Below are 24,563 nucleotides of genomic sequence, written 5' to 3'. Positions count from 1 at the left end.
TGCTCCTAGTCTCCATTTTTTTTTTCAAGCAAATAAAAAATAAAAAACTTCTTTTAAAATGGGAGGGAATCTTTTTCTGAAAATAATGACACTAAAAGTACGAATTTGATAGAAAACGTATGGAATTGTGAAGGCACAAATTAGCGGTCTTGGTGCCATTTATGCATTGGCAATTTCACTGACTTTGAGTCCTATTCGATCAAATTCTTAGCTATTTTCCTAGTAAGTCTTCTGTTCTACTGATTGAGCACAAGAAACTGCCAATTCAACTATTACAACTATCCTATAAAGTGCACAGAATTCGGTAATTTGGCCAATTTTACACAAAATTAAAAGTAAAAAATACCAATTTAAAAACAGAGTGAATAATAAACAATGTAAACATTCCTGGCACTAAAACACCATATCCTCTGTTCATTAACCATGTCTCCAGGCCTCTTCTATATTACACTTGCCTTACATTTGGAATTCATAAGCACATAAAAATAGATGATTTACTTAATTTCTTGAATAATAAAATAGAACCAGGAATGATTGATCATAATTTACAGCACCCCAATAAGTGAATTAGACCTATTAAAAACCTATAAAATGTATCAGGGGGGAGGGGAAGAGGGGTATGGGGGGTCCTTTCCTCAGGAAAATTGGCAAAAATTTAATATTTCTGTTACTTTAAGCTCAGTTTCAAGATACTTCCAATCCTAAAATCAACTAAAATCATTTCTATTTCAGTAGTATGTCTTACATACTATCAAATGATACCAAGAAATGGCCAATAAAACCATAAAAACCATCCTAGAAAACACCTCAAAGTTGCTATTTTAAACCAAAGACAAGGTCAGAGTTTTGCTTTTCTCATCATGTACTACACAAAGCAGGATTTTTTTTTTTTTGTACTCTGTACACTCGCCTCGCAAACCCATTCTCTTGTATCTAGGCCAGAATTTACCACTCACAGCTTATCTGTGAGGGACCATGGCCTCAGTGACTTAGTTCCATATGACAGCCACCAAAACTGTTAAAAATGCTTTGGGCCTTATTATACTACCAATCTCTACAATCATCCATTTTTTCCAACATAAGGATTCACTTTTATATACTTTTAGTGGTTAAATTATTATACAGTATACTGTAAATTCTTATTGGGTAAACCTTTGTATATTCTTAGTGGGTAAATGCTTGTATATTCTTAGTGGGTAAATGCTTGTATATTCTTAGTTGGTAAATCCTTGTATATTCTTAGTGGGCAGATTATTGTATATTTATATACCATTATTGTACTGTTTATTTCTATATGAAAGCTCTGGGTTAAGTCCATGTAGGTGGGCAGAACTAAAAATATATTTTTCTTGTAGTATGTATAATTTAACCCTGTTAAATGGCTATGTAAAGTCCTTAGATTAAGCTACAATTTATTGTGCAGAATATTGCCAGATGACTGTGAAACAAAAACCTGTAACTGTTTTGCATGATGATAGGATTGCTGGTTTCTTTTTCTGTCTCATAAACACGCTAGATAACAGGGATATCTTGCTACTCCTACTTACACTTTGGTCACACTTCACAGACACGCACATGCATATATATATACATACATCTAGGTTTTTCTCCTTTTTCTAAATAGCTCTTGTTCTTCTTTATTTCTTCTATTGTCCATGGGGAAGTGGAAAAGAATCTTTCCTCCGTAAGCCATGCGTGTCGTATGAGGCGACTAAAATGCCGGGAGCAATGGGCTAGTAACCCCTTCTCCTGTAGACATTTACTAAAAAAGAGAAGAAGAAAAACTTTATAAAACTGGGATGCTTAAATGTGCGTGGATATAGTGCGGATGACAAGAAACAGATGATTGCTGATGTTATGAATGAAAAGAAGTTGGATGTCTTGGCCCTAAGCGAAACAAAGCTGAAGGGGGTAGGAGAGTTTCAGTGGGGGGAAATAAATGGGATTAAATCTGGAGTATCTGAGAGAGTTAGAGCAAAGGAAGGGGTAGCAGTAATGTTAAATGATCAGTTATGGAAGGAGAAAAGAGAATATGAATGTGTAAATTCAAGAATTATGTGGATTAAAGTAAAGGTTGGATGCGAGAAGTGGGTCATAATAAGCGTGTATGCACCTGGAGAAGAGAGGAATGCAGAGGAGAGAGAGAGATTTTGGGAGATGTTAAGTGAATGTATAGGAGCCTTTGAACCAAGTGAGAGAGTAATTGTGGTAGGGGACCTGAATGCTAAAGTAGGAGAAACTTTTAGAGAGGGTGTGGTAGGTAAGTTTGGGGTGCCAGGTGTAAATGATAATGGGAGCCCTTTGATTGAACTTTGTATAGAAAGGGATTTAGTTATAGGTAATACATATTTTAAGAAAAAGAGGATAAATAAGTATACAAGATATGATGTAGGGCGAAATGACAGTAGTTTGTTGGATTATGTATTGGTAGATAAAAGACTGTTGAGTAGACTTCAGGATGTACATGTTTATAGAGGGGCCACAGATATATCAGATCACTTTCTAGTTGTAGCTACACTGAGAGTAAAAGGTAGATGGGATACAAGGAGAATAGAAGCATCAGGGAAGAGAGAGGTGAAGGTTTATAAACTAAAAGAGGAGGCAGTTAGGGTAAGATATAAACAGCTATTGGAGGATAGATGGGCTAATGAGAGCATAGGCAATGGGGTCGAAGGGGTATGGGGTAGGTTTAAAAATGTAGTGTTAGAGTGTTCAGCAGAAGTTTGTGGTTACAGGAAAGTGGGTGCAGGAGGGAAGAGGAGCGATTGGTGGAATGATGATGTAAAGAGAGTAGTAAGGGAGAAAAAGTTAGCATATGAGAAGTTTTTACAAAGTAGAAGTGATGCAAGGAGGGAAGAGTATATGGAGAAAAAGAGAGAGGTTAAGAGAGTGGTGAAGCAATGTAAAAAGAGAGCAAATGAGAGAGTGGGTGAGATGTTATCAACAAATTTTGTTGAAAATAAGAAAAAGTTTTGGAGTGAGATTAACAAGTTAAGAAAGCCTAGAGAACAAATGGATTTGTCAGTTAAAAATAGGAGAGGAGAGTTATTAAATGGAGAGTTAGAGGTATTGGGAAGATGGAGGGAATATTTTGAGGAATTGTTAAATGTTGATGAAGATAGGGAAGCTGTGATTTCGTGTATAGGGCAAGGAGGAATAACATCTTGTAGGAGTGAGGAAGAGCCAGTTGTGAGTGTGGGGGAAGTTCGTGAGGCAGTAGGTAAAATGAAAGGGGGTAAGGCAGCCGGGATTGATGTGATAAAGATAGAAATGTTAAAAGCAGGTGGGGATATAGTTTTGGAGTGGTTGGTGCAATTATTTAATAAATGTATGGAAGAGGGTAAGGTACCTAGGGATTGGCAGAGAGCATGCATAGTTCCTTTGTATAAAGGCAAAGGGGATAAAAGAGAGTGCAAAAATTATAGGGGGATAAGTCTGTTGAGTATACCTGGTAAAGTGTATGGTAGAGTTATAATTGAAAGAATTAAGAGTAAGACGGAGAATAGGATAGCAGATGAACAAGGAGGCTTTAGGAAAGGTACGGGGTGTGTGGACCAGGTGTTTACAGTGAAACATATAAGTGAACAGTATTTAGATAAGGCTAAAGAGGTCTTTGTGGCATTTATGGATTTGGAAAAGGCGTATGACAGGGTGAATAGGGGGGCAATGTGGCAAATGTTGCAAGTGTATGGTGTAGGAGGTAGGTTACTGAAAGCAGTGAAGAGTTTTTACGAGGATAGTGAGGCTCAAGTTAGAGTATGTAGGAAAGAGGGAAATTTTTTCCCAGTAAAAGTAGGCCTTAGACAAGGATGTGTGATGTCACCGTGGTTGTTTAATATATTTATAGATGGGGTTGTAAGAGAAGTAAATGCGAGGGTCTTGGCAAGAGGCGTGGAGTTAAAAGATAAAGAATCACACACAAAGTGGGAGTTGTCACAGCTGCTCTTTGCTGATGACACTGTGCTCTTGGGAGATTCTGAAGAGAAGTTGCAGAGATTGGTGGATGAATTTGGTAGGGTGTGCAAAAGAAGAAAATTAAAGGTGAATACAGGAAAGAGTAAGGTTATGAGGATAACAAAAAGATTAGGTGATGAAAGATTGGATATCAGATTGGAGGGAGAGAGTATGGAGGAGGTGAACGTATTCAGATATTTGGGAGTGGACGTGTCAGCGGATGGGTCTATGAAAGATGAGGTGAATCATAGAATTGATGAGGGAAAAAGAGTGAGTGGTGCACTTAGGAGTCTGTGGGGACAAAGAACTTTGTCCTTGGAGGCAAAGAGGGGAATGTATGAGAGTATAGTTTTACCAACGCTCTTATATGGGTGTGAAGCGTGGGTGATGAATGTTGCAGCGAGGAGAAGGCTGGAGGCAGTGGAGATGTCATGTCTGAGGGCAATGTGTGGTGTGAATATAATGCAGAGAATTCATAGTTTGGAAGTTAGGAGGAGGTGCGGGATTACCAAAACTGTTGTCCAGAGGGCTGAGGAAGGGTTGTTGAGGTGGTTCGGACATGTAGAGAGAATGGAGCGAAACAGAATGACTTCAAGAGTGTATCAGTCTGTAGTGGAAGGAAGGCGGGGTAGGGGTCGGCCTAGGAAAGGTTGGAGGGAGGGGGTAAAGGAGGTTTTGTGTGCGAGGGGCTTGGACTTCCAGCAGGCATGCATGAGCGTGTTTGATAGGAGTGAATGGAGACAAATGGTTTTTAATACTTGACGTGCTGTTGGAGTGTGAGCAAAGTAACATTTATGAAGGGATTCAGGGAAGCCGGCAGGCCGGACTTGAGTCCTGGAGATGGGAAGTACAGTGCCTGCACTCTGAAGGAGGGGTGTTAATGTTCCAGTTTAAAAACTGTAGTGTAAAGCACCCTTCTGGCAAGACAGTGATGGAGTGAATGATGGTGAAAGTTTTTCTTTTTCGGGCCACCCTGCCTTGGTGGGAATCGGCCAGTGTGATAATAATAAAATAAAGAAAAATTGGATATCAAATTGGGGAGGAGGAGTATGGAAGAAGTGAATGTTTTCAGATACTTGGGAGTTGACGTGTCGGCGGATGGATTTATGAAGGATGAGGTTAATCATAGAATTGGTGAAGGAAAAAGGTAAGTGGTGCGTTGAGGTATATGTGGAGTCAAAAAACGTTATCTATGGAGGCAAAGAAGGGAATGTATGAAAGTATAGTAGTACCAACACTCTTATATGGGTGTGAAGCTTGGGTTGTGAATGCAGCAGCGAGGAGGCGGTTGGAGGCAGTGGAGATGTCCTGTCTAAGGGCAATGTGTGGTGTAAATATTATGCAGAAAATTCGGAGTGTGGAAATTAGGAGAAGGTGTGGAGTTAATAAAAGTTTTAGTCAGAGGGCTGAAGAGGGGTTGTTGAGGTGGTTTGGTCATTTAGAGAGAATGGATCAAAGTAGAATGACATGGAGAGCATTTAAATCTGTAGGAGAAGGAAGGCGGGGTAGGGGTCATCCTCAAAAAGGTTGGAAGGAAGGGGTAAGGGAGGTTTTGTGGGCGAGGGGCTTGGACTTCCAGCAGGCGTGCATGAGCGTGTTCGATAGGAGTGAATGGAGACGAATGGTATTTGGGACCTGACGATCTGTTGGAGTGTGAGCAGGGTAATATTTAGTGAAGGGATTCAGGGAAACCGGTTATTTTTATATAGCCAGACTTGAGTCCTGGAAATGGGAAGTACAATGCCTGCACTCTAAAGGAGGGGTTTTGGGATATTAGCAGTTTGGAGGGATATGTTGTGTATCTTGATACGTATATGCTTCTAAACTGTTGTGTTCTGAGCACCTCTGCAAAAAATGATTATGTGTGAGTGAGGCGAAAGTGTTGAATGATGATGAAAGTATTTTCTTTTTGGGGATTTTCTTTCTTTTTGGGTCACCCTGCCTCGGTGGGAGACGGCCGACTTGTTGAAAAAAAAAAAATTAAAGTATGCTATATTAATAATATATTTCTATTAAAAAATTTAAAAAAATTCTGCATGTACTAATATATCTTTAATATAAAATGGGTGACTCCCATAATTAAAATAAATTGATATGGAATTAGCCTCATAGTTGTAGAATTTTTCAAACTGTATCCAGATTAAATTGTAAAGCCTAAGTATTGCTTTCTGTATACAGTAAATAGTAGAGGTATTAACCAGTGCAAACACAATTTGCTTAAAGTCACATCTAGTGCAGATATCAGGATCATTGTCATAATTTTCCTGAGTATTTTTTTAGTTTGCTAAAATCTCCTTCTTTAAATGGCATAGAAATTATTGCAAGTTCAAAGCCTTCTGTACATATGTACATTTTTCCATGTGTAGTAGTGCTTAAGGATATGCCATTACGTGAAATGTTTTCCATATAGTGCTTAAGAAAATGCTGATCTGTGAAATGTTTTCCGTATATTGCTTAAGACTATGCAGACATGTAAAATGTTAAAACTTGCAACCTCTCACAAATGTTTCACATAATTTTTTTTTAATTTTCTTAACATTTATTCTGCTTTAAGACCTTCCTCTTATACAGAACTGCTGCTCCTGGCAGTAAATACTGACCAGGTTTTGTGTTCTTTTACATAAAGTTTATTATTATATAATTTTGTACAGTGGAACCTCGGTTTTTGTATGCCCTAGTCTGTATGTAAAACTATAGATATTCTCTGTACAATGTATTTTTTGTTGATATTTCCCTTAAGAAATAATATAAATCTGATTAATCCATTCCAGACACCCAAAAATATTAACAAAAAATACAATTTATAGAGAATAACTATAGTTTTAGATACAGACTAGACTAGGGCATATGAAAACCGAGGTTCCACTGTATTTGGTTTTTACTTTTATAATATATACTATTTGATTTATATTAGAGTACTTATCTTAGACATATAACCATTAAAACCTGACCCCAAATATATATCTTGTATACAGACTCAGTATTATGGTAAATGCTGTAGATACAGCCTTCAGTATATTGTGTTAAAATGCAGACAAGCATAGAATCTTTGGTGCTGTATCTGATACCAGCACATTGCTGTTGTAATTGCTCATTTGCACGTCAACCACTTTATCATATGTTCATTAATATTTCCTTTATTTCTTTAATGATTTAAGGAGAAACTTTATATTCTCTCCTGAATTAACATTCAAATCCACTGCCATATGTGGTAAATAAGATACATGCAGCAGCTGGGAATTATTATTGAGAGACATTTTTTTCATCAGGGGCTTTATCAGTCTAATACAGAGATGTGAGAAGTGAGACTTTATGCAGTATAGAGGAACCAGAAAGGTGGTGGTAGTAGTAGTAGTATACTACTACTACTACTACTACTACTACTACTACTACTACTACTACTACTACTACTACTACTACTACTACTACTACTACTACTACTACTACAACTACTACTACTACTACTACTACTACTACTACTACTACTACTACTACTACTACTACTACTACTACTACTACTATGTATACTACTATGTATACTACTACTACTACTACTATGTATACTACTACTACTATGTATACTACTACTATGTATACTACTACTATGTATACTACTACTACTATGTATACTACTACTACTATGTATACTACTACTACTACTATGTTTACTACTACTATGTATACTACTACTACTATGTATACTATTACTAATATGTATACTTCTACTACTATGTATACTACGTATACTACATATACTACATATACTACTAGAATACTGTCATAACACTACTACTGTGCTGTATTACAATATTACCACTAATACTACAATACTACCACTAAATACTACTACAGTACTACTGCTAATACTACCACTAAATACTGCCACTAATAATACTACCACTAAATACTACTGCTACAATACTACAAACACTACAACTACTAAAACTACTACCACAGTCACTAGTATAACTTAAGTTGCTAAAGCCTCTATTGGATAAAAAGTGTTAATAAAGATAGCCAGGTGCTGCACGTGTCTTATTCACCACCTTGTCAGTATTTGATGCCTCTGATATAGTTATATCTACTGTCTTAGCACTAATAAAAAAAATTCTTTAGCATTTTTCTCTATTAAATTCTGTATTAATTACTCACGGTGAATGCAATTTTACATGTAGCTTTCCCCTGATAAGGCATGCGTGTGAAACTTTTTCCTTTTTGGTTCCATAAATGCTAAGACTTGTTACCATAGACCGCTATATATTTTCCAGCATTTTTTTACAGAGCCTGGATGTTATGTCTTAAATTTTGACTACTTGTATTGTTTTATCACATAATACTGAATATTACAGAACTTGCATTCATTCTATCCTTTCTTTACCTTCAGTTTTAACATAATTGTTAGTTCTAATTTTAGTATTTCTTAGAATTTTAATTTCTTTCTATTTACTTTTTAATTTTTACTTTCATTTTCAATTTTTATTTCATACAGTACTTCCTGGATATATTTTTCTTTTGCCATTTTTATTTTTCATTTATTTCTTACTTCTATCATCCCTTCCTCAAATAGCCCTGCTGCTGCCCCAAAATGTCCTACCACTGAAAATGCCAACACAGAGTTCAATAATAATGATGCGTAAGTATGAATTTCCCCAACATTTCTGGGATCTCTAATGGTGTCGGAGCTTCTTGTGGAGGTGGTGGTTTGTTTGTAGTAGTGGTGATGGTTGCAGGGAATATGTGGGCGACTTTCTTGGTACTGTTTTCTTCACTGTTAAGGACGTATGCTGATTTTGTAAAACAGTACAGTATATATAAGTTATGTGTATGGTCTTCATTGTATTAAGTGAACCATATGGTATGGAAATAATGCAAATGCTTTTTAGTTTGATGACGGTCTGAACAGAAAAAATATATATTTGTATTATTTTCATATATTTGAATGTGGGTTATTCTTATGTCTTTATTGTACATATACTCATATGAGGGATTAAGTTTAGGTCCAACTCCATAGACACATTTAACCTTAAAACTGAATAATATAAGTGTATGAGAGCTTATAAAAACAGTAAAATACCATATGGCATTAAAATAGAATTGTTTTCCAATATAAAAATTGCTTAAATAAAATAATTTATGTACTAAGATTCTGCTGTAACATACCTAATAAAATGCCAGCTGCAGTATTTTGGTAACTAATTCTTTGCTAAATTATTTCTAACACCTAACAAGACTATTTTCAAAATACTTTCATTAGTATACAGTATTAAAATATTTCCCCTGGCAAACATAAGTTAGAATTTCACTCAGAATGTTTTACAATTTAGAAACATGTTCTAATTATCTAGTAGTCATCATCACATATGCCTTTAATTAATTTTCTTATTTTAAATATGATAATTGCTGTCATTTTTCTGCTTTTGTTCTTGACACTGTTTTGTATGTTCATCTGTATTACTTACTGAGGCTTCATTGCTCTGTTTTTGCTTTTCATACTGTAATGTTTTATTGTATTTATGTGCTACAGCATTTAGTATCTTTTTAGGGATACAGTATTTTTGCTTTAGGTTTTTCTTACATGAATGTGGCAACTTTTCTCTAGGCATTTTCTGTTACTCTGTATACAGATCCACAGCTGCTTTGAGTAATGTTATACAGTATTCAGATTTCTTATAAGTAGCTGATTACCTTAAGTGCAGCAACTCCAAATTTATTTGTGCATGTTATATAAAATTCACCATTCTTAGCTGTGTAAATATGTAATATCACATACCTGTACAGTATGGGAGTTCCATATATGTGACCTACATGGTGGTGTGTTAAGAAAGCACAGTGATTCCTACTACAATTATTTTTTGTGTTTAGGTTTCGTGAACCACTTTAGGGAATAACAGCCTGTCAGTAAACCTCTAATTACATAACAAGTAATGAACTATGTATCCACTTTTAGCTTGGTTAGTCTTCTGTTTCCTGTTTTTGTGTGCAAGTACACTTCTTGTTGTCTGCACCTTCAGGAGGAACTGCTGACATTGGGAAGCAGTAGGCACCATGGTTTGTGGAACCTGCCACAGAAAGTAGTTTTTCATACTTAAAGAAACATTGTCAGGCTCCATCAACTGCTCCAGGAATCCTTCCACTAGTTCAGTATAGGAGGCAGCTGTACCGTAAGAACCAAAGTATGGAAACAGGAAGCTGACAACCTGTGATCTGGGCAATTTTTGAGAGCCAAATATTGAAACTAGAAATATTCATCATGAGGATGCAAGTAGAATGCCCTACAGTACATTCTAAGTCAGGGACTGGCTTAAGCTCATCTCTCTCTTAGCTAAAAAGATCCTGATCATTGCATTTGCACACATTCACACAAAGTTACCCTACATAATCAAATAAGAACACCTAGAACCAAATTATACCCCTGGTCTAGTCTAGTGGCCTGCAGAACATTGGTTTTGGCCACTTATTTCCTTATATATGTATATATATCTTGGTTTGTGCCATAACAGACCATGACTAGTTTAAATCTAGTCACATCAGACAAAACATAGGATTAGCAATGAACTCAGTTGCCTGGTTGATTGTCACCCTAACCCAATTCAGCAATGGAAGAGTAGGGATCATCTTTGCTTGCTTACATTTTTCTGCCTTGCACACTGAACAAGTTGATTCACCTTAACCAATCTTCTATGATACACTGTACTAGGCTACCCTTCCTCTGGTATGGAAGAGCATGTAGGGCTATTGCTGACCCAAATCAATGGCAAATTTAGCTAAAGTGTGGTAAGGAAATTCAAATACATACTGGTGAAATTGAGGTGTTTAGAGATGGTTGTTTCTAGAAGTTCATCAAAGCATTACTGGCAGTGTATTTTATTTTTCACAAAAGATTGTTCTGTAGTATTTGATGCATGTTTAGTCATTTTGATTTAAAATTAGAAATTCGGAAAGGAGAGTGTAATCATTTGAATTAGAAATTCTAGAATAATTATCTGTACTAGCTTGGGATTGTCAAAATCAGTTTGATAACAAAATGAACTTAAGTACAATTGTAATTTTTTTTAAACTGTTTTTGATATGGTACAGCTACTAGCAATTATTTATATAACTTATTTTCACCTTTATGACTGACTCACTTAAACTTTCAGCACTGTTGGGAATCTGGTTGTTGTAGCACTTTTTTTAGAGGATGAACTTATACTGAAGAAAAGCACCTTTTTCTAAGTGGTATATGAGAATTTCTGCTTTTATGTTCATAGTGTTTAACTAGTATGTAAGGTAATTACTTTAGACATTTGTCTATTTGAAGATGTTGTATAAAATATCGTTTGTCAAAATTGTTGATGTTTTAGACAAAAGATGTGCATATTAGGCAACACCACTCAAAAGGTGGCCTAACTTATATATTTAAAAAATAAGAGCCAAATCTGTTCCTTATGGTGTATAAGATACAGAAAGAAAAGTAGTAAACAGCTTAGTGTCACCATAAAAATTTTAAAGTACGTACAATATTTTTGCATAGAAAACTTGAAATAAGATGAAGAGGATAACTGAAAAATTAAGAAGATTGGAATACGAAATCATTAGCAGTGGGGGGGGGGGAGAAAGAAGTTCCGTTTGATTAAGAATGACACAAGATTTTAAAATACTGTGGCACTGAAAAAAGTTCATAATCTGATTGTAGTTTTATGGTACCATTTTAAATGTTAGTAAATTTATGCACTCTGTGAATTTTTCTGCAAGCTATTTGTTAGTGTCCTTTATGTATACAGTACATTTTATATATTACATCATAATAGCTTTTAAAATGCTGACAGTAATTTAATTCTATTTAGTTTCTAGATCTTGGAGTCTTATTATGAGGGCAGAAAGTATACTCAGTAGACTTATCACATAGAAATGTTTTCATGAAGCAGTTCATGCTGAAGTGTTAGGGGTTTCATTATCAAGATAATACGAGAGTAATATAGCTGCATAATTCTTTAATGTTTACATATATAAGATTAGCAGATCAACCAGCAAGTCTTATCGGTGACCTGTGCCTGTAGCTTTTGTATAAATTATCATATACTACAGAAAGGAAAAAGCGTTTTTCTTATGAGCAAATTTGTATGCAGTTAATGAAAATCTATACATATATATTTCTAGCATGTTAACATTTCAGAAAGCTTATTTGCACTGTACTGCCATTTTTGCACATGCAAAAACAAATCAATGAAATAATTTGTATATACAATACAATACATATAAATCAGTATATGTGTATACACATACTGTGTACATAAATACTGTGTGTATGTGCATGTGTGTGTTAATCATGGTGGTAAAGCATGATGAAGAGAATGAGTCACCACAAAAACAAAATTAATAAGGAGAGCAGTTGAATACTTACCATGTGCAGTATAGTATTGTATATATAACTGTTTATTAGGAGATAAAAATGTATGGTCACTTACAAATCACTCAGAAATACCAGTTTTGAAAAATAGATACGACACAAAATTGAAAATATCTGTATTTTGATCCTCACTCTGGGATCTGTAATGCAATGCAGTGTAGCACATTTTCTGTGCTGAGGAGGATCCAAGTGTAGGCATCAAAATGTTCAGTTTTGTTTCTGTTTCCATGTTCAAAAGTGTGAGATTTCCGAATAACTACAAATCTTTTATTTTCTTTTTGATTCGTAACTTGTTTACATTTTATTGTACACATTTACAGCATGTCGTGCATTTTAGTCAGAGTTGTCAAACAAGGTTATATTTTGTCTAGTTTAAACCTGAAGATTGATATGTTCATTGCATGAATTAACAAGGTGTGCAAATATTTCATTTTCACCAAAAATCTACTTAGCAACTTAATCTTAAATTTTAATTTTTTTTTTAACACACTGGCTGCCCAAAAAAGAAACACTTTCACCAACATTTACACTATCACTTTTGCCGGAGGTGCGTAGATACAGTGCGTAATTAGAAATTGCCTCCCAAACATATATAATGCTTGTCTGACTAGTTATTTTGTAAAATTAAATTTGTTAATTTTGTGATATTAAGACTGATTTTTACAAGTTTTATACAAGAAAATATGAGAAACTTCTTGTTTGGAAAATGATTCTTACTAACTGAACCAAGTTGATTAGTTCTCTTAAGCCTTAAAGTGCTGAAGGGTCTAATATAAACATGCTCTTAGTGCTTGTGATTTTGAAAAAAAAATTACTGGTACTTTATTATACCAAAAAATTCTCCCTAATTTTAGGTGTAATAGACAGAAATGATTGAAATCTGATTAGCACTTACAGAGCTATCAAGGTTTGAAGTTGATGTTGGTGATTGATTTGTGGCAGTGAGTGCTTGTCTTATGATGAAATTGCTGTTTGTTTTCTATGAATCATATGTATTATACCCATGTCTATGGCTTTATATCATATTTCAGATATATTTATATTTTTATTTCTATTTTTTCAACATGTTGGCTGTCTCCTACCGAGGCAGAGTGACTCAAAAAAGAAAGAAACACTTTCACCATCATTCACACATAATCACTGTCTTTGCAGAGGCGCAAAGATATGACAGTTCAGATATCCCAAATATCCCAAACCCCTTTAGAGTGCAAGCATTGTACTTCCCACCTCTAGGACTCAAGTCCAGGTAACCAGCTTTCCTGAATCCCTTTGTAAAACATTACCATACTCACACTCCAGCAGCCCAGCAGTTTCCTGGTTGGCATAAACATGTCATTAGCAGTTTATTAAGGGTTGGTAGACAGCAACCACCCAGGGAAGTACTACCGTCCTGCCAGATGACTGTGAAACAAAAACCTGTAACTGTTTTGCATGATGGTAGGATTGCTGGTTTTCTTTTTCTGTCTCATAAACACGCTAGATAACAGGGATATCTTGCTACTCCTACTTACACTTTGGTCACACTTCACAGACACGCACATGCATATATATATATACATACATCTAGGTTTTTCTCCTTATTCTAAATAGCTCTTGTTCTTTTTTATTTCTTCTATTGTCCATGGGGAAGTGGAAAAGAATCTTTCCTCCGTAAGCCATGCGTGTCGTATGAGGCGACTAAAATGCCGGGAGCAATGGGCTAGTAACCCCTTCTCCTGTATACATTTACTAAAAAAGAGAAGAAGAAAAACTTTATAAAACTGGGTTGTTTAAATGTGCGTGGATGTAGTGCGGATGACAAGAAACAGATGATTGCTGATGTTATGAATGAAAAGAAGTTGGATGTCCTGGCTCTAAGCGAAACAAAGCTGAAGGGGGTAGGAGAGTTTCAGTGGGGGGAAATAAATGGGATTAAATCTGGAGTATCTGAGAGAGTTAGAGCAAAGGAAGGGGTAGCAGTAATGTTAAATGATCAGTTATGGAAGGAGAAAAGAGAATATGAATGTGTAAATTCGAGAATTATGTGGATTAAAGTAAAGGTTGGATGCGAGAAGTGGGTCATAATAAGCGTGTATGCACCTGGAGAAGAGAGGAATGCAGAGGAGAGAGAGAGATTTTGGGAGATGTTAAGTGAATGTATAGGAGCCTTTGAACCAAGTGAGAGAGTAATTGTGGTAGGGGACCTGAATGCTAAAGTAGGAGAAACTTTTAGAGAGGGTGTGGTAGGTAAGTTTGGGGTGCCAGGTGTAAATGATAATGGGAGCCCTTTGATTGAACTTTGTATAGAAAGGGGTTTAGTTATAGGTAATACATATTTTAAGAAAAAGAGGATAAATAAGTATACACGATATGATGTAGGGCGAAATGACAGTAGTTTGTTGGATTATGTATTGGTAGATAAAAGACTGTTGAGTAGACTTCAGGATGTACATGTTTATCGAGGGGCCACAGATATATCAGATCACTTTCTAGTTGTAGCTACACTGAGAGTAAAAGGTAGATGGGATACAAGGAGAATAGAAGCATCAGGGAAGAGAGAGGTGAAGGTTTATAAACTAAAAGAGGAGGCAGTTAGGGTAAGATATAAACAGCTATTGGAGGATAGATGGGCTAATGAGAGCATAGGCAATGGGGTCGAAGAGGAATGGGATAGGTTTAAAAATGTAGTGTTAGAGTGTTCAGCAGAAGTTTGTGGTTACAGGAAAGTGGGTGCAGGAGGGAAGAGGAGCGATTGGTGGAATGATGATGTAAAGAGAGTAGTAAGGGAGAAAAAGTTAGCATATGAGAAGTTTTTACAAAGTAGAAGTGATGCAAGGAGGGAAGAGTATATGGAGAAAAAGAGAGAGGTTAAGAGAGTGGTGAAGCAATGTAAAAAGAGAGCAAATGAGAGAGTGGGTGAGCTGTTATCAACAAATTTTGTTGAAAATAAGAAAAAGTTTTGGAGTGAGATTAACAAGTTAAGGAAGCCTAGAGAACAAATGGATTTGTCAGTTAAAAATAGGAGAGGAGAGTTATTAAATGGAGAGTTAGAGGTATTGGGAAGATGGAGGGAATATTTTGAGGAATTGTTAAATGTTGATGAAGATAGGGAAGCTGTGATTTCGTGTATAGGGCAAGGAGGAATAACATCTTGTAGGAGTGAGGAAGAGCCAGTTGTGAGTGTGGGGGAAGTTCGTGAGGCAGTAGGTAAAATGAAAGGGGGTAAGGCAGCCAGGATTGATGGGATAAAGATAGAAATGTTAAAAGCAGGTGGGGATATAGTTTTGGAGTGGTTGGTGCAATTATTTAATAAATGTATGGAAGAGGGTAAGGTACCTAGGGATTGGCAGAGAGCATGCATAGTTCCTTTGTATAAAGGCAAAGGGGATAAAAGAGAGTGCAAAAATTATAGGGGGATAAGTCTGTTGAGTGTACCTGGTAAAGTGTATGGTAGAGTTATAATTGAAAGAATTAAGAGTAAGACGGAGAATAGGATAGCAGATGAACAAGGAGGCTTTAGGAAAGGTAGGGGGTGTGTGGACCAGGTGTTTACAGTGAAACATATAAGTGAACAGTATTTAGATAAGGCTAAAGAGGTCTTTGTGGCATTTATGGATTTGGAAAAGGCGTATGACAGGGTGGATAGGGGGGCAATGTGGCAGATGTTGCAAGTATATGGTGTAGGAGGTAGGTTACTGAAAGCAGTGAAGAGTTTTTACGAGGATAGTGAGGCTCAAGTTAGAGTATGTAGAAAAGAGGGAAATTTTTTCCCAGTAAAAGTAGGCCTTAGACAAGGATGTGTGATGTCACCGTGGTTGTTTAATATATTTATAGATGGGGTTGTAAGAGAAGTAAATGCGAGGGTCTTGGCAAGAGGCGTGGAGTTAAAAGATAAAGAATCACACACAGGGTGGGAGTTGTCACAGCTGCTCTTTGCTGATGACACTGTGCTCTTGGGAGATTCTGAAGAGAAGCTGCAGAGATTGGTGGATGAATTTGGTAGGGTGTGCAAAAGAAGAAAATTAAAGGTGAATACAGGAAAGAGTAAGGTTATGAGGATAACAAAAAGATTAGGTGATGAAAGATTGAATATCAGATTGGAGGGAGAGAGTATGGAGGAGGTGAACGTATTCAGATATTTGGGAGTGGACGTGTCAGCGGATGGGTCTATGAAAGATGAGGTGAATCATAGAATTGATGAGGGAAAAAGAGTGAGTGGTGCACTTAGGAGTCTGTGGAGACAGAGAACTTTGTCCTTGGAGGCAAAGAGGGGAATGTATGAGAGTATAGTTTTACCAACGCTCTTATATGGGTGTGAAGCATGGGTGATGAATGTTGCAGCGAGGAGAAGGCTGGAGGCAGTGGAGATGTCATGTCTGAGGGCAATGTGTGGTGTGAATATAATGCAGAGAATTCGTAGTTTGGAAGTTAGGAGGAGGTGCGGGATTACCAAAACTGTTGTCCAGAGGGCTGAGGAAGGGTTGTTGAGGTGGTTCGGACATGTAGAGAGAATGGAGCGAAACAGAATAACTTCAAGAGTGTATCAGTCTGTAGTGGAAGGAAGGCGGGGTAGGGGTCGGCCTAGGAAGGGTTGGAGGGAGGGGGTAAAGGAGGTTTTGTGTGCGAGGGGCTTGGACTTCCAGCAGGCATGCGTGAGCGTGTTTGATAGGAGTGAATGGAGACAAATGGTTTTTAATACTTGACGTGCTGTTGGAGTGTGAGCAAAGTAACATTTATGAAGGGATTCAGGGAAACCGGCAGGCCGGACTTGAGTCCTGGAGATGGGAAGTACAGTGCCTGCACTCTGAAGGAGGGGTGTTAATGTTGCAGTTTAAAAACTGTAGTGTAAAGCACCCTTCTGGCAAGACAGTGATGGAGTGAATGATGGTGAAAGTTTTTCTTTTTCGGGCCACCCTGCCTTGGTGGGAATCGGCCAGTGTGATAATAAAAAAAAAAAAAAAAGCATGATGTATGTATATACATATAGTCATTTATAAATGTGTATACTGTTTACATATATGAAACATGACAGATCTTGTGTTCTTGGCTTATGAAGAAATGATTATTTGCCAACCAAGTTAGGTTTGGTTTTTAAGTTAATTTTGGTGAAAAATAAAAAAAAATATATACATCTCAAAAAATGTATGAAGTTACAATTTTTTCTCGGAAATTACTATAACTATTTTTAGAATCTTTGACTTATTTGACTAACTCTGGCTATAACACCTGACATGTGCACATATCGTCGAACCCCTAAATTCATGGAATATTAAGTTCCTTTATAGAGGTCCCATTAATATTTGAATTCATGATTAATGCTTTATTTTTAAATACTGGCTGTTTCCCACCATGATAGGGTAACCCCCTTCCTCTTAAAAAAATATTTTTTTTATCATTTATTCATTAGCTGTCTTGCCAGAAGTGAGCAGATATCATAATCCAAATGGTCCTCCAAGCTGCAGTGTCCCTACCCGTAATGCAAAATTGTCAACATAATACTGTAAACTTTGTTCAAAATTTGGGCTCATTTTGTGTTTCAAGATCACATCTCTTTAAATATCTCTAAACGGGTTAATACTTATAAAGGAGATTTGAGCACATTTTGAAGAAAATCCTATGGGTGGTGTTTATTGAGGGATTGTGCATTAGACCTTCAAAAAATGAACATCATGAACCTCATCCTTCCCTCTCTCCTGCAAATGATAGAACTTATTCATGGGTTATCCATCAACATGATTGCAGAATGATCAGATTTAATGAATTTTGGAGTTCGACTCTATACCATTTATGTATATATATTGTTTCGTATCAGAGTCACTGGGAAGAGTTTAGGAGTACTAATAGAGTATAATGTTGGCAGTGGAAATTAAATTTTTTGAATACAAAGCTAAGTAGTAAATTTACAAAGAAAGTAGGCATTGAAAGATTTTAATTACCTGTCTTTAAAAATTAATTATTACATAGTACATCTGCAACATTTGAGTTGTACTGAACGTAAAAAAATTTTTTTTTCCTGTTTTGTGAATTTTGACACTTTTACTTGTTGCCAAATCAAATTACAGTATTATCAAGTAAAAATTATCATACATATACAGTATTATAAAAATATATTTTAGGAACCTTATCCAAAATCTGAATCATAGCATCCAAATAATTAAATAAAAGAAAAATTACCCAGAAAAATTATGTATCTAAAGCTAACATGTACGTATTCTAAATAGTGTAGTTTTAACCCCAAACCTGTATGTTTTATATTGCAGCATTATGAGTATTAAGGAAAAGAGGTGCAACTGGCTGACACGCCTGGTACCACATGTATGTGCCTTATGGTTCAGGCAAGTGATTACATTCACATTTAGGATGGCTTTCTTAGTGCTGTTGGTTATTACTGGTAATTTTGGGGTTACCTATTGCACCAACTATGACTCTCATTTCACACTGAAACTAACCCTCCACTCCTCTAACCCCCTACCAAATGTATTCTCTTTCCAATGCAGTGCTATATGGCCCACACGGGTTTAGTGCTGACTTTTTAATGTAATAATTAATTTTGGGAAAAAATGATTTTGTTTCAACAGTGCTCTGTAGGAAGAGTGTAGGATGGGCTTTTTTGACTAATGTGACTTTTTTATACATTGTTAAATTTATTTTTCTTACATTGTTAAATCTCTAGTTGAAAGGATGGATGAGTGGTTGTGAATTGAAAAGTTTCTAGTTCAGGCTCTAGATGGAGTAGTGTATCTGTGAGCAAAAGGACATTCACTCGTGAATTCATAACAGTTCATCATTATCTTTAGGTACAAGTCCTGGGTTACATTGGTTTCATGTCTGTTAACACAGTAGAGGTCAAGATGATAGCTAGAAGTATGCTTGAAATGTTTTTGTGTGACTCACATTTATAATAGTGTAGGAGTGTACACTAAAGGTAAAAAAACAAGGCTAGTTTTAAGTATCACTTTGAATTTGAAGCTCTAATCCTAATCAGATAAAAAGAAGGATTCATTTAATCTGAACCATGTCTTCATGAAGTATTTATTAATAACCTGTAAAAGTACACATTATTATTCACTGTAGTATTTATTTCTGCAGACACACATACACCTAAAAAAAACTATAAAAGCTACAAACCACTCACCTTCAGTAGGGAGAATGAGAAGCCATAGTTGTGAAATCTTAACAAAAAAGTGTCAATAGGATTCCAGCCAGCTTTTCTGTATAGAGTTGTAGAACAAGTGGCTGGAAATTTAAAAAAAAAAAAAAAGCGATAAACACTGAAGATGGAGCACCATGAGCCTAGCTCTGCTCCTGTTGCTATGAACAGGTACTGTAATTATGGTACATACACTAGATAATATTTTTTCCCAAATAAAGTGATAGACTTCTGAAACTGGCTTCATGAGGAGGTAGTATATATGGAACTATCCAAGGAAACCATGGTATTAGTGGAAATTGAACTCGCAGCAAGTGAATCATAAAACTCCACTCGCTGGCTTGGAGTTTTATGACTCTCTTGCCACTAGTTCAATCCCCACCTGTACCGTGGTTTGTTCGCAATTGTGTCATTACGATTTCATGAGTTAACTGTCACTGGAATTGTCAAGAAATTATATGACAAAAAAAAAACAAACAGTTAAGATGGGACATCATGAGCATAGATCTACTGTAGTAACTACAAATACAGTGGACCCCCGCTTAACGATCACCTCCCAATGTGACCAATTATGTAAGTGTATTTATGTAAGTGCGTTTGTACGTGTATGTTTGGGGGTCTGAAATGGATTAATCTACTTCACAATATTCCTTATGGGAACAAATTCGGTCAGTACTGGCACCTGAACATACTTCTGGAATGAAAAAATATCGTTAACCGGGGGTCCACTGTAGATAAAACAAATTTGTAAATATACTGCTGAAGACAAAACCTAGGTTTTTTCTATGAAATGCCATGTCTTTGTGCTAAAATGGCAGTTGTAGTAGCTTGTAATTTAAAAATTTCAGCTGACAACAGCCTTTTAAAAACCACTTCTTTATATACTGTAAATACAGCAATTATTTTAAATGCTACAGCAGTAATTAAAATAAAATGATTGTAATAATTATAGTACAGGTACACATTCCTTTATCCAAAACCCTTGGGGCCAGTAGTGTTTTGAATTTCAGAATTTTTTGAATTTCAGAATGAAGATGGGGTCTGGGGCAGCACCCCATAATTGAACATTAGCATTGCAGCAAAAATGTATGAATGCTCACACTAAGTGTGATAAATAAAAACTATAAATACTACTATGGTTTATTTATAGAGTAATATATTGATAAATGAAATAATGGGATAATTATAGACCAGGAACATGATTCTCAAGTGATGCAGCAGCACTATGACAGACGGCATTTTTAAAGACTTAACACACTTTTTCACCATATCGTCTTTGGGGACTTTTTCACCTGTGTTCACAATATCATCATCACCATCACTACTATTCTCATGCTTATTTGTATTTAACACCATTTCTTTAAATCATAAACAGTGGTAGTTCAAACACCATATTCTTCAGTAAGACGCTGCACTGATACACCACGATCAAGCTTCTGCAGTAACTCTACTTTCTGTGTTATTGATAATGTCAGATGCTTCCTTTTCTTTTTCTCACTGTTGCCCATAGGGGTATCTGCAGCCCTTTTTGACATTTTCACAGTGAAATTAAAGACAATCACAAAATAAAAAGCAAAAACGAAATTTCAGTGAACAGTAGATGCACGCGTGAACACTACAAGCACTGAGACACAACTGACGCCTACCACTCTGGCTGTCAGTGACTGACGCGCCACACTCCACAAAAATACTTTGGTTTTTGAAACTTTGAATTTCGGATAAGGAATGTGGATCTGTATATGTTTTTCAACACTGGCCATTTTCCACTTAAGTAGAGTGACAGGAAAAAGGAAATAAATTTAGCATCATTCATTTAATGGCTTTCTTGGCAGAAATGAGCAGATATCACAATTCCATTGACCCTCCAAACTGCAACATCCCCATCACTCCTTCACTGTACATACTTCTTGTAGCTTCATCACTAGTGCACTCATCTCACACAATGAGGTTTGTGGTTCAATTCCCGGTATGGGTGGAAACATGAGGACGTGTTTCCTTAAGACACCTGCTGTCCCTGTTCACCTAGCAGGAAAATAAGTATCTGGGTGTTAGTTGACTAGTGTGTGTTGCATTCTGGGAACAAAATTGACTTAATTTGCCTAAAATGCTCTGCATAATAAGGGGTTTCTGTATAGTAGTACTGTAGTAGTATATCATGTATGTCAGCTAGGCCTGTTTACCTTGTATGTGTACTTGTAGAAATAAAGATTATTATTATCCAAAAAATCAAGTCTGGCTAATGATAATAAGCCTCTTCAAGGGGGGCTCCTTGGCGTGGTGAAGAGGCTCTTGGTCTGAGGAATTAGACCTGTCGGTCTTCTTCCTCAGACCGAACCTAATTACCCCCCAATCTCCCCTCCCCTATCCCATCCTCCCCATCCTCCCCTTTTTCCTTTCCTCCTCCTCCTCCCCACCCCTCCCTTTTGCCCTTCCTCTTTTCGGCCTTTGGGATTTCTCCCACAGGCGCGCTAGTTCCTAGGTAGGGGAAAGGATACCGGGGTCCATCCCATTCCGTTGAGGTTCTTGGCGGTGGCGTAGTTTGCCGTGGAATCTGGATCGCCTGGGGATGTCCCGATCCCTCTCCGGTATCTCGGAGTAGCTTTAGGTGTCTTTCAGGCGACGGGTGTATCTCTGGAAGCCACCTTTCGGATTCCGGGGGTGGTGGCCGAAGGAGGTATGCTTTGTGGCGGATATCCGGTCGCCCTCTCTTTTGTCCACCGAGGTAGCTCGGCAGATGTGAGGTTGCTATCCCGGATTGTTAGTTTACTAGCATGATGGGTAGGGTATGGCACGGGTTCCATGCTGCATCTGCGCTACTTGCGGTGCTGAGGTCCTCTTGGGTGTGGAGGGAGATTTCTGGCCCTTTCATTCCTCCTAGGAACTATCCCTCCCCGGCCCCCCTTTTTTTTATTCTTTTTTTTTATTTTTATTTTCTTTTCTTTCTTTTTTTTTCTTAAAAACAAAAAGAAAGAAGTAACCTAACCATGGCAGCCCTAGTCCATGAACCTCGTACCCCCGGGCCCCTTCTTGATACCGCACCCCGTTCTGACCCCGCCTTGTCTTTGGACCACTCTTCAGACACTCCTCATGCCTCTGTACCTCTTGCCGGTGCTGTTTCCTCACCCGCTTCAGGTACTGAGGCCTCGACTGACTCCTTCGATTTATCGGACCTTCGCTCTCCTCTGACTATGCTTCCGGCCTCTCCCTCTACGGTGCGGCAATTTTCAAATCGCCGACCCGTTCCACGTCGGACCAACTCTGGTCCCACGCCTAAACGCCAATGACAATTACCTGCTGATGATACTTCTCCACCTTCTCGTTCTTCTCAGAAACGATCGACACGTCCTTCACTACCTTTCCACGCTCAGTTTCAGACTGAACAATGGACTAAATTCTTCACTTTACGACCGACTTCCTCTACTGCCTATCTTTCTGACCACAGTATTGGCAAGGCACTCCTACGCCATGTTGGTAAAGATATTTCTTTTCATGTTCTTAAGAGCGGTACGCGCATCATCACCGTACAGAGTGCTACCCAGGCTCATGAGCTCTCTCGTCTTTCCCATATCGATACTGTTCCTGTCACTCTTGAAAAACATCATTCCCTCAATTCTTGTAGTGGTACCCTCATTCTGCCCCATACCATAGTTCAACAAAATTTCCAGACATGTGGCACTGACATTCTTGAACAGCTGGAACTCCAAGATCTCCCAATCCTCAAGGTAGACACTTACGTTCTTCCTGCCCGCGGGCGGAGACGATACCCTAGCAATGTGGCTCGTTTAACTTTTGACAGCCGAGAACTCCCATCCTCAGTTTATATAGCAGGACATCGGTTACAAGTCCGAAAGGTGATCCCTACACCGCAAGAGTGTAGAAATTGCTGGCGATTTGGCCATCCAGCGAAATATTGCAGATCTATCACCGAATGCCCAGTCTGTGGTGCCGATGACCATTCTCATACGTCTTGCAATCGATCTCCCTCTTGCCTTAACTGTCATGAGGCTCACCCTTCGTACTCTCGCCGTTGTCAAGTCTATTCAAACGAGCGGGAAATCCGTTACCTCAAAGAGACAGAAGGTCTCCCTTATGCCATGGCAGTTTCTCATCTCCGCCTCCAAGGGAGACTCCCACGTGTTTCTTATTCCCGTGTTTCAAAACGTCCCCCCACTTCTGGTATCCCATCTTCTACACCCACCTCTGTGGTTACCTCTCCCATAGTCACTCCTGTATCTAATCCTTTTGCTGTCCTCGGCTCAGACGTCCCTACTTCAACGCCTCAGTCTGATCTCGCTTCTTCGTGTTCTAACCATAACCCCGGCCGGGATTGAACCCGCGGTCATAGAGTCTCAAAACTCCAGCCCGTCGCGTTAGCCACTAGACCAGCTAGCCACAATAAGATTCATCTGTCATTACGATTTCTTGAGTCATGTTGACGGCAGTGAAGGGACTTGAGCTAGAGTTCGTCACGGCCACGCTAGCTGGAGATTCGTCTGTAAAAACTTGCATTTGTGGTCACAGTGGTGCCTGTGCTAACCTTCCTATGGTGTAGAAATATACCTAGTTGGATGAATCTTATTGTGGCTAGCTGGTCTAGTGGCTAACGCGACGGGCTGGAGTTTTGAGACTCTATGACCGCGGGTTCAATCCCGGCCGGGGGTATGGTTTGTTTGCAATCGTGTCATTACGATTTCTTGAGTCATGTTCTTCGTGTTCTCTCTCACAAGCCTCAGTAACGACGAGATCTCATATGACACCTCCTCCCAATCGTCCCTCTACTTCTCAAAAGTCAAAAAAAGGTCCGTTAACACCTTCTACCCATCTTCCACCTCCTCATTTTACCCTCCCTGTCTCTGTCCCTGGTTCTCCCCCTCTCACTGGCTCTGTTACAAGTGTAGAGGTTCACCCTCCTCCTCGTACTGTACCTTCCTCCCCTGTTCCCTCCCAGGTTTCTTCCTCTTCTGCCACCTCCCAGGTTTCTGCCTCTTCTATCCCCTTCCACGCTTCTCCAGTTCCCTCCACCCTTTCGCCCCCCCCCCCTACCTGGGTACAGTCCAATACAGTTCCAATCTTTACTCATCCTCCCACTAC

General features: G+C 37.9%; 1 protein-coding gene across 18 annotated transcripts in view; it reads left to right on the top strand.

The window, feature by feature from the left end:
• mmy (UDP-N-acetylglucosamine pyrophosphorylase mmy) overlaps nucleotides 1-24,563 on the top strand; it is a 266,724-nt gene that overhangs the window by 220,995 nt on the left and 21,166 nt on the right. For 13 of the 18 annotated variants that reach the window (XM_070100495.1, XM_070100496.1, XM_070100498.1 and 10 more), the window contains 2 exons: nucleotides 8,522-8,587; nucleotides 18,583-18,657. The exons of 2 other annotated variants lie outside the window; for them this stretch is intronic. In XM_070100495.1, the coding sequence (XP_069956596.1) occupies nucleotides 8,522-8,587; nucleotides 18,583-18,657 (141 nt within the window). The remainder of the gene's footprint in view (nucleotides 1-8,521; nucleotides 8,588-18,582; nucleotides 18,658-24,563) is intronic. 3 more of the 18 variants (XM_070100492.1, XM_070100490.1, XM_070100491.1) reach the window with 2 other exon arrangements.

The sequence above is a fragment of the Cherax quadricarinatus genome, chromosome 73 (genome assembly GCF_038502225.1).
Source record: "Cherax quadricarinatus isolate ZL_2023a chromosome 73, ASM3850222v1, whole genome shotgun sequence".
NCBI classification, from domain to species: Eukaryota; Metazoa; Arthropoda; class Malacostraca; order Decapoda; family Parastacidae; genus Cherax; species Cherax quadricarinatus.
Note: the sequence above shows the minus strand (reverse complement) of the source record. Positions and strands in the feature narration are given on the sequence as shown.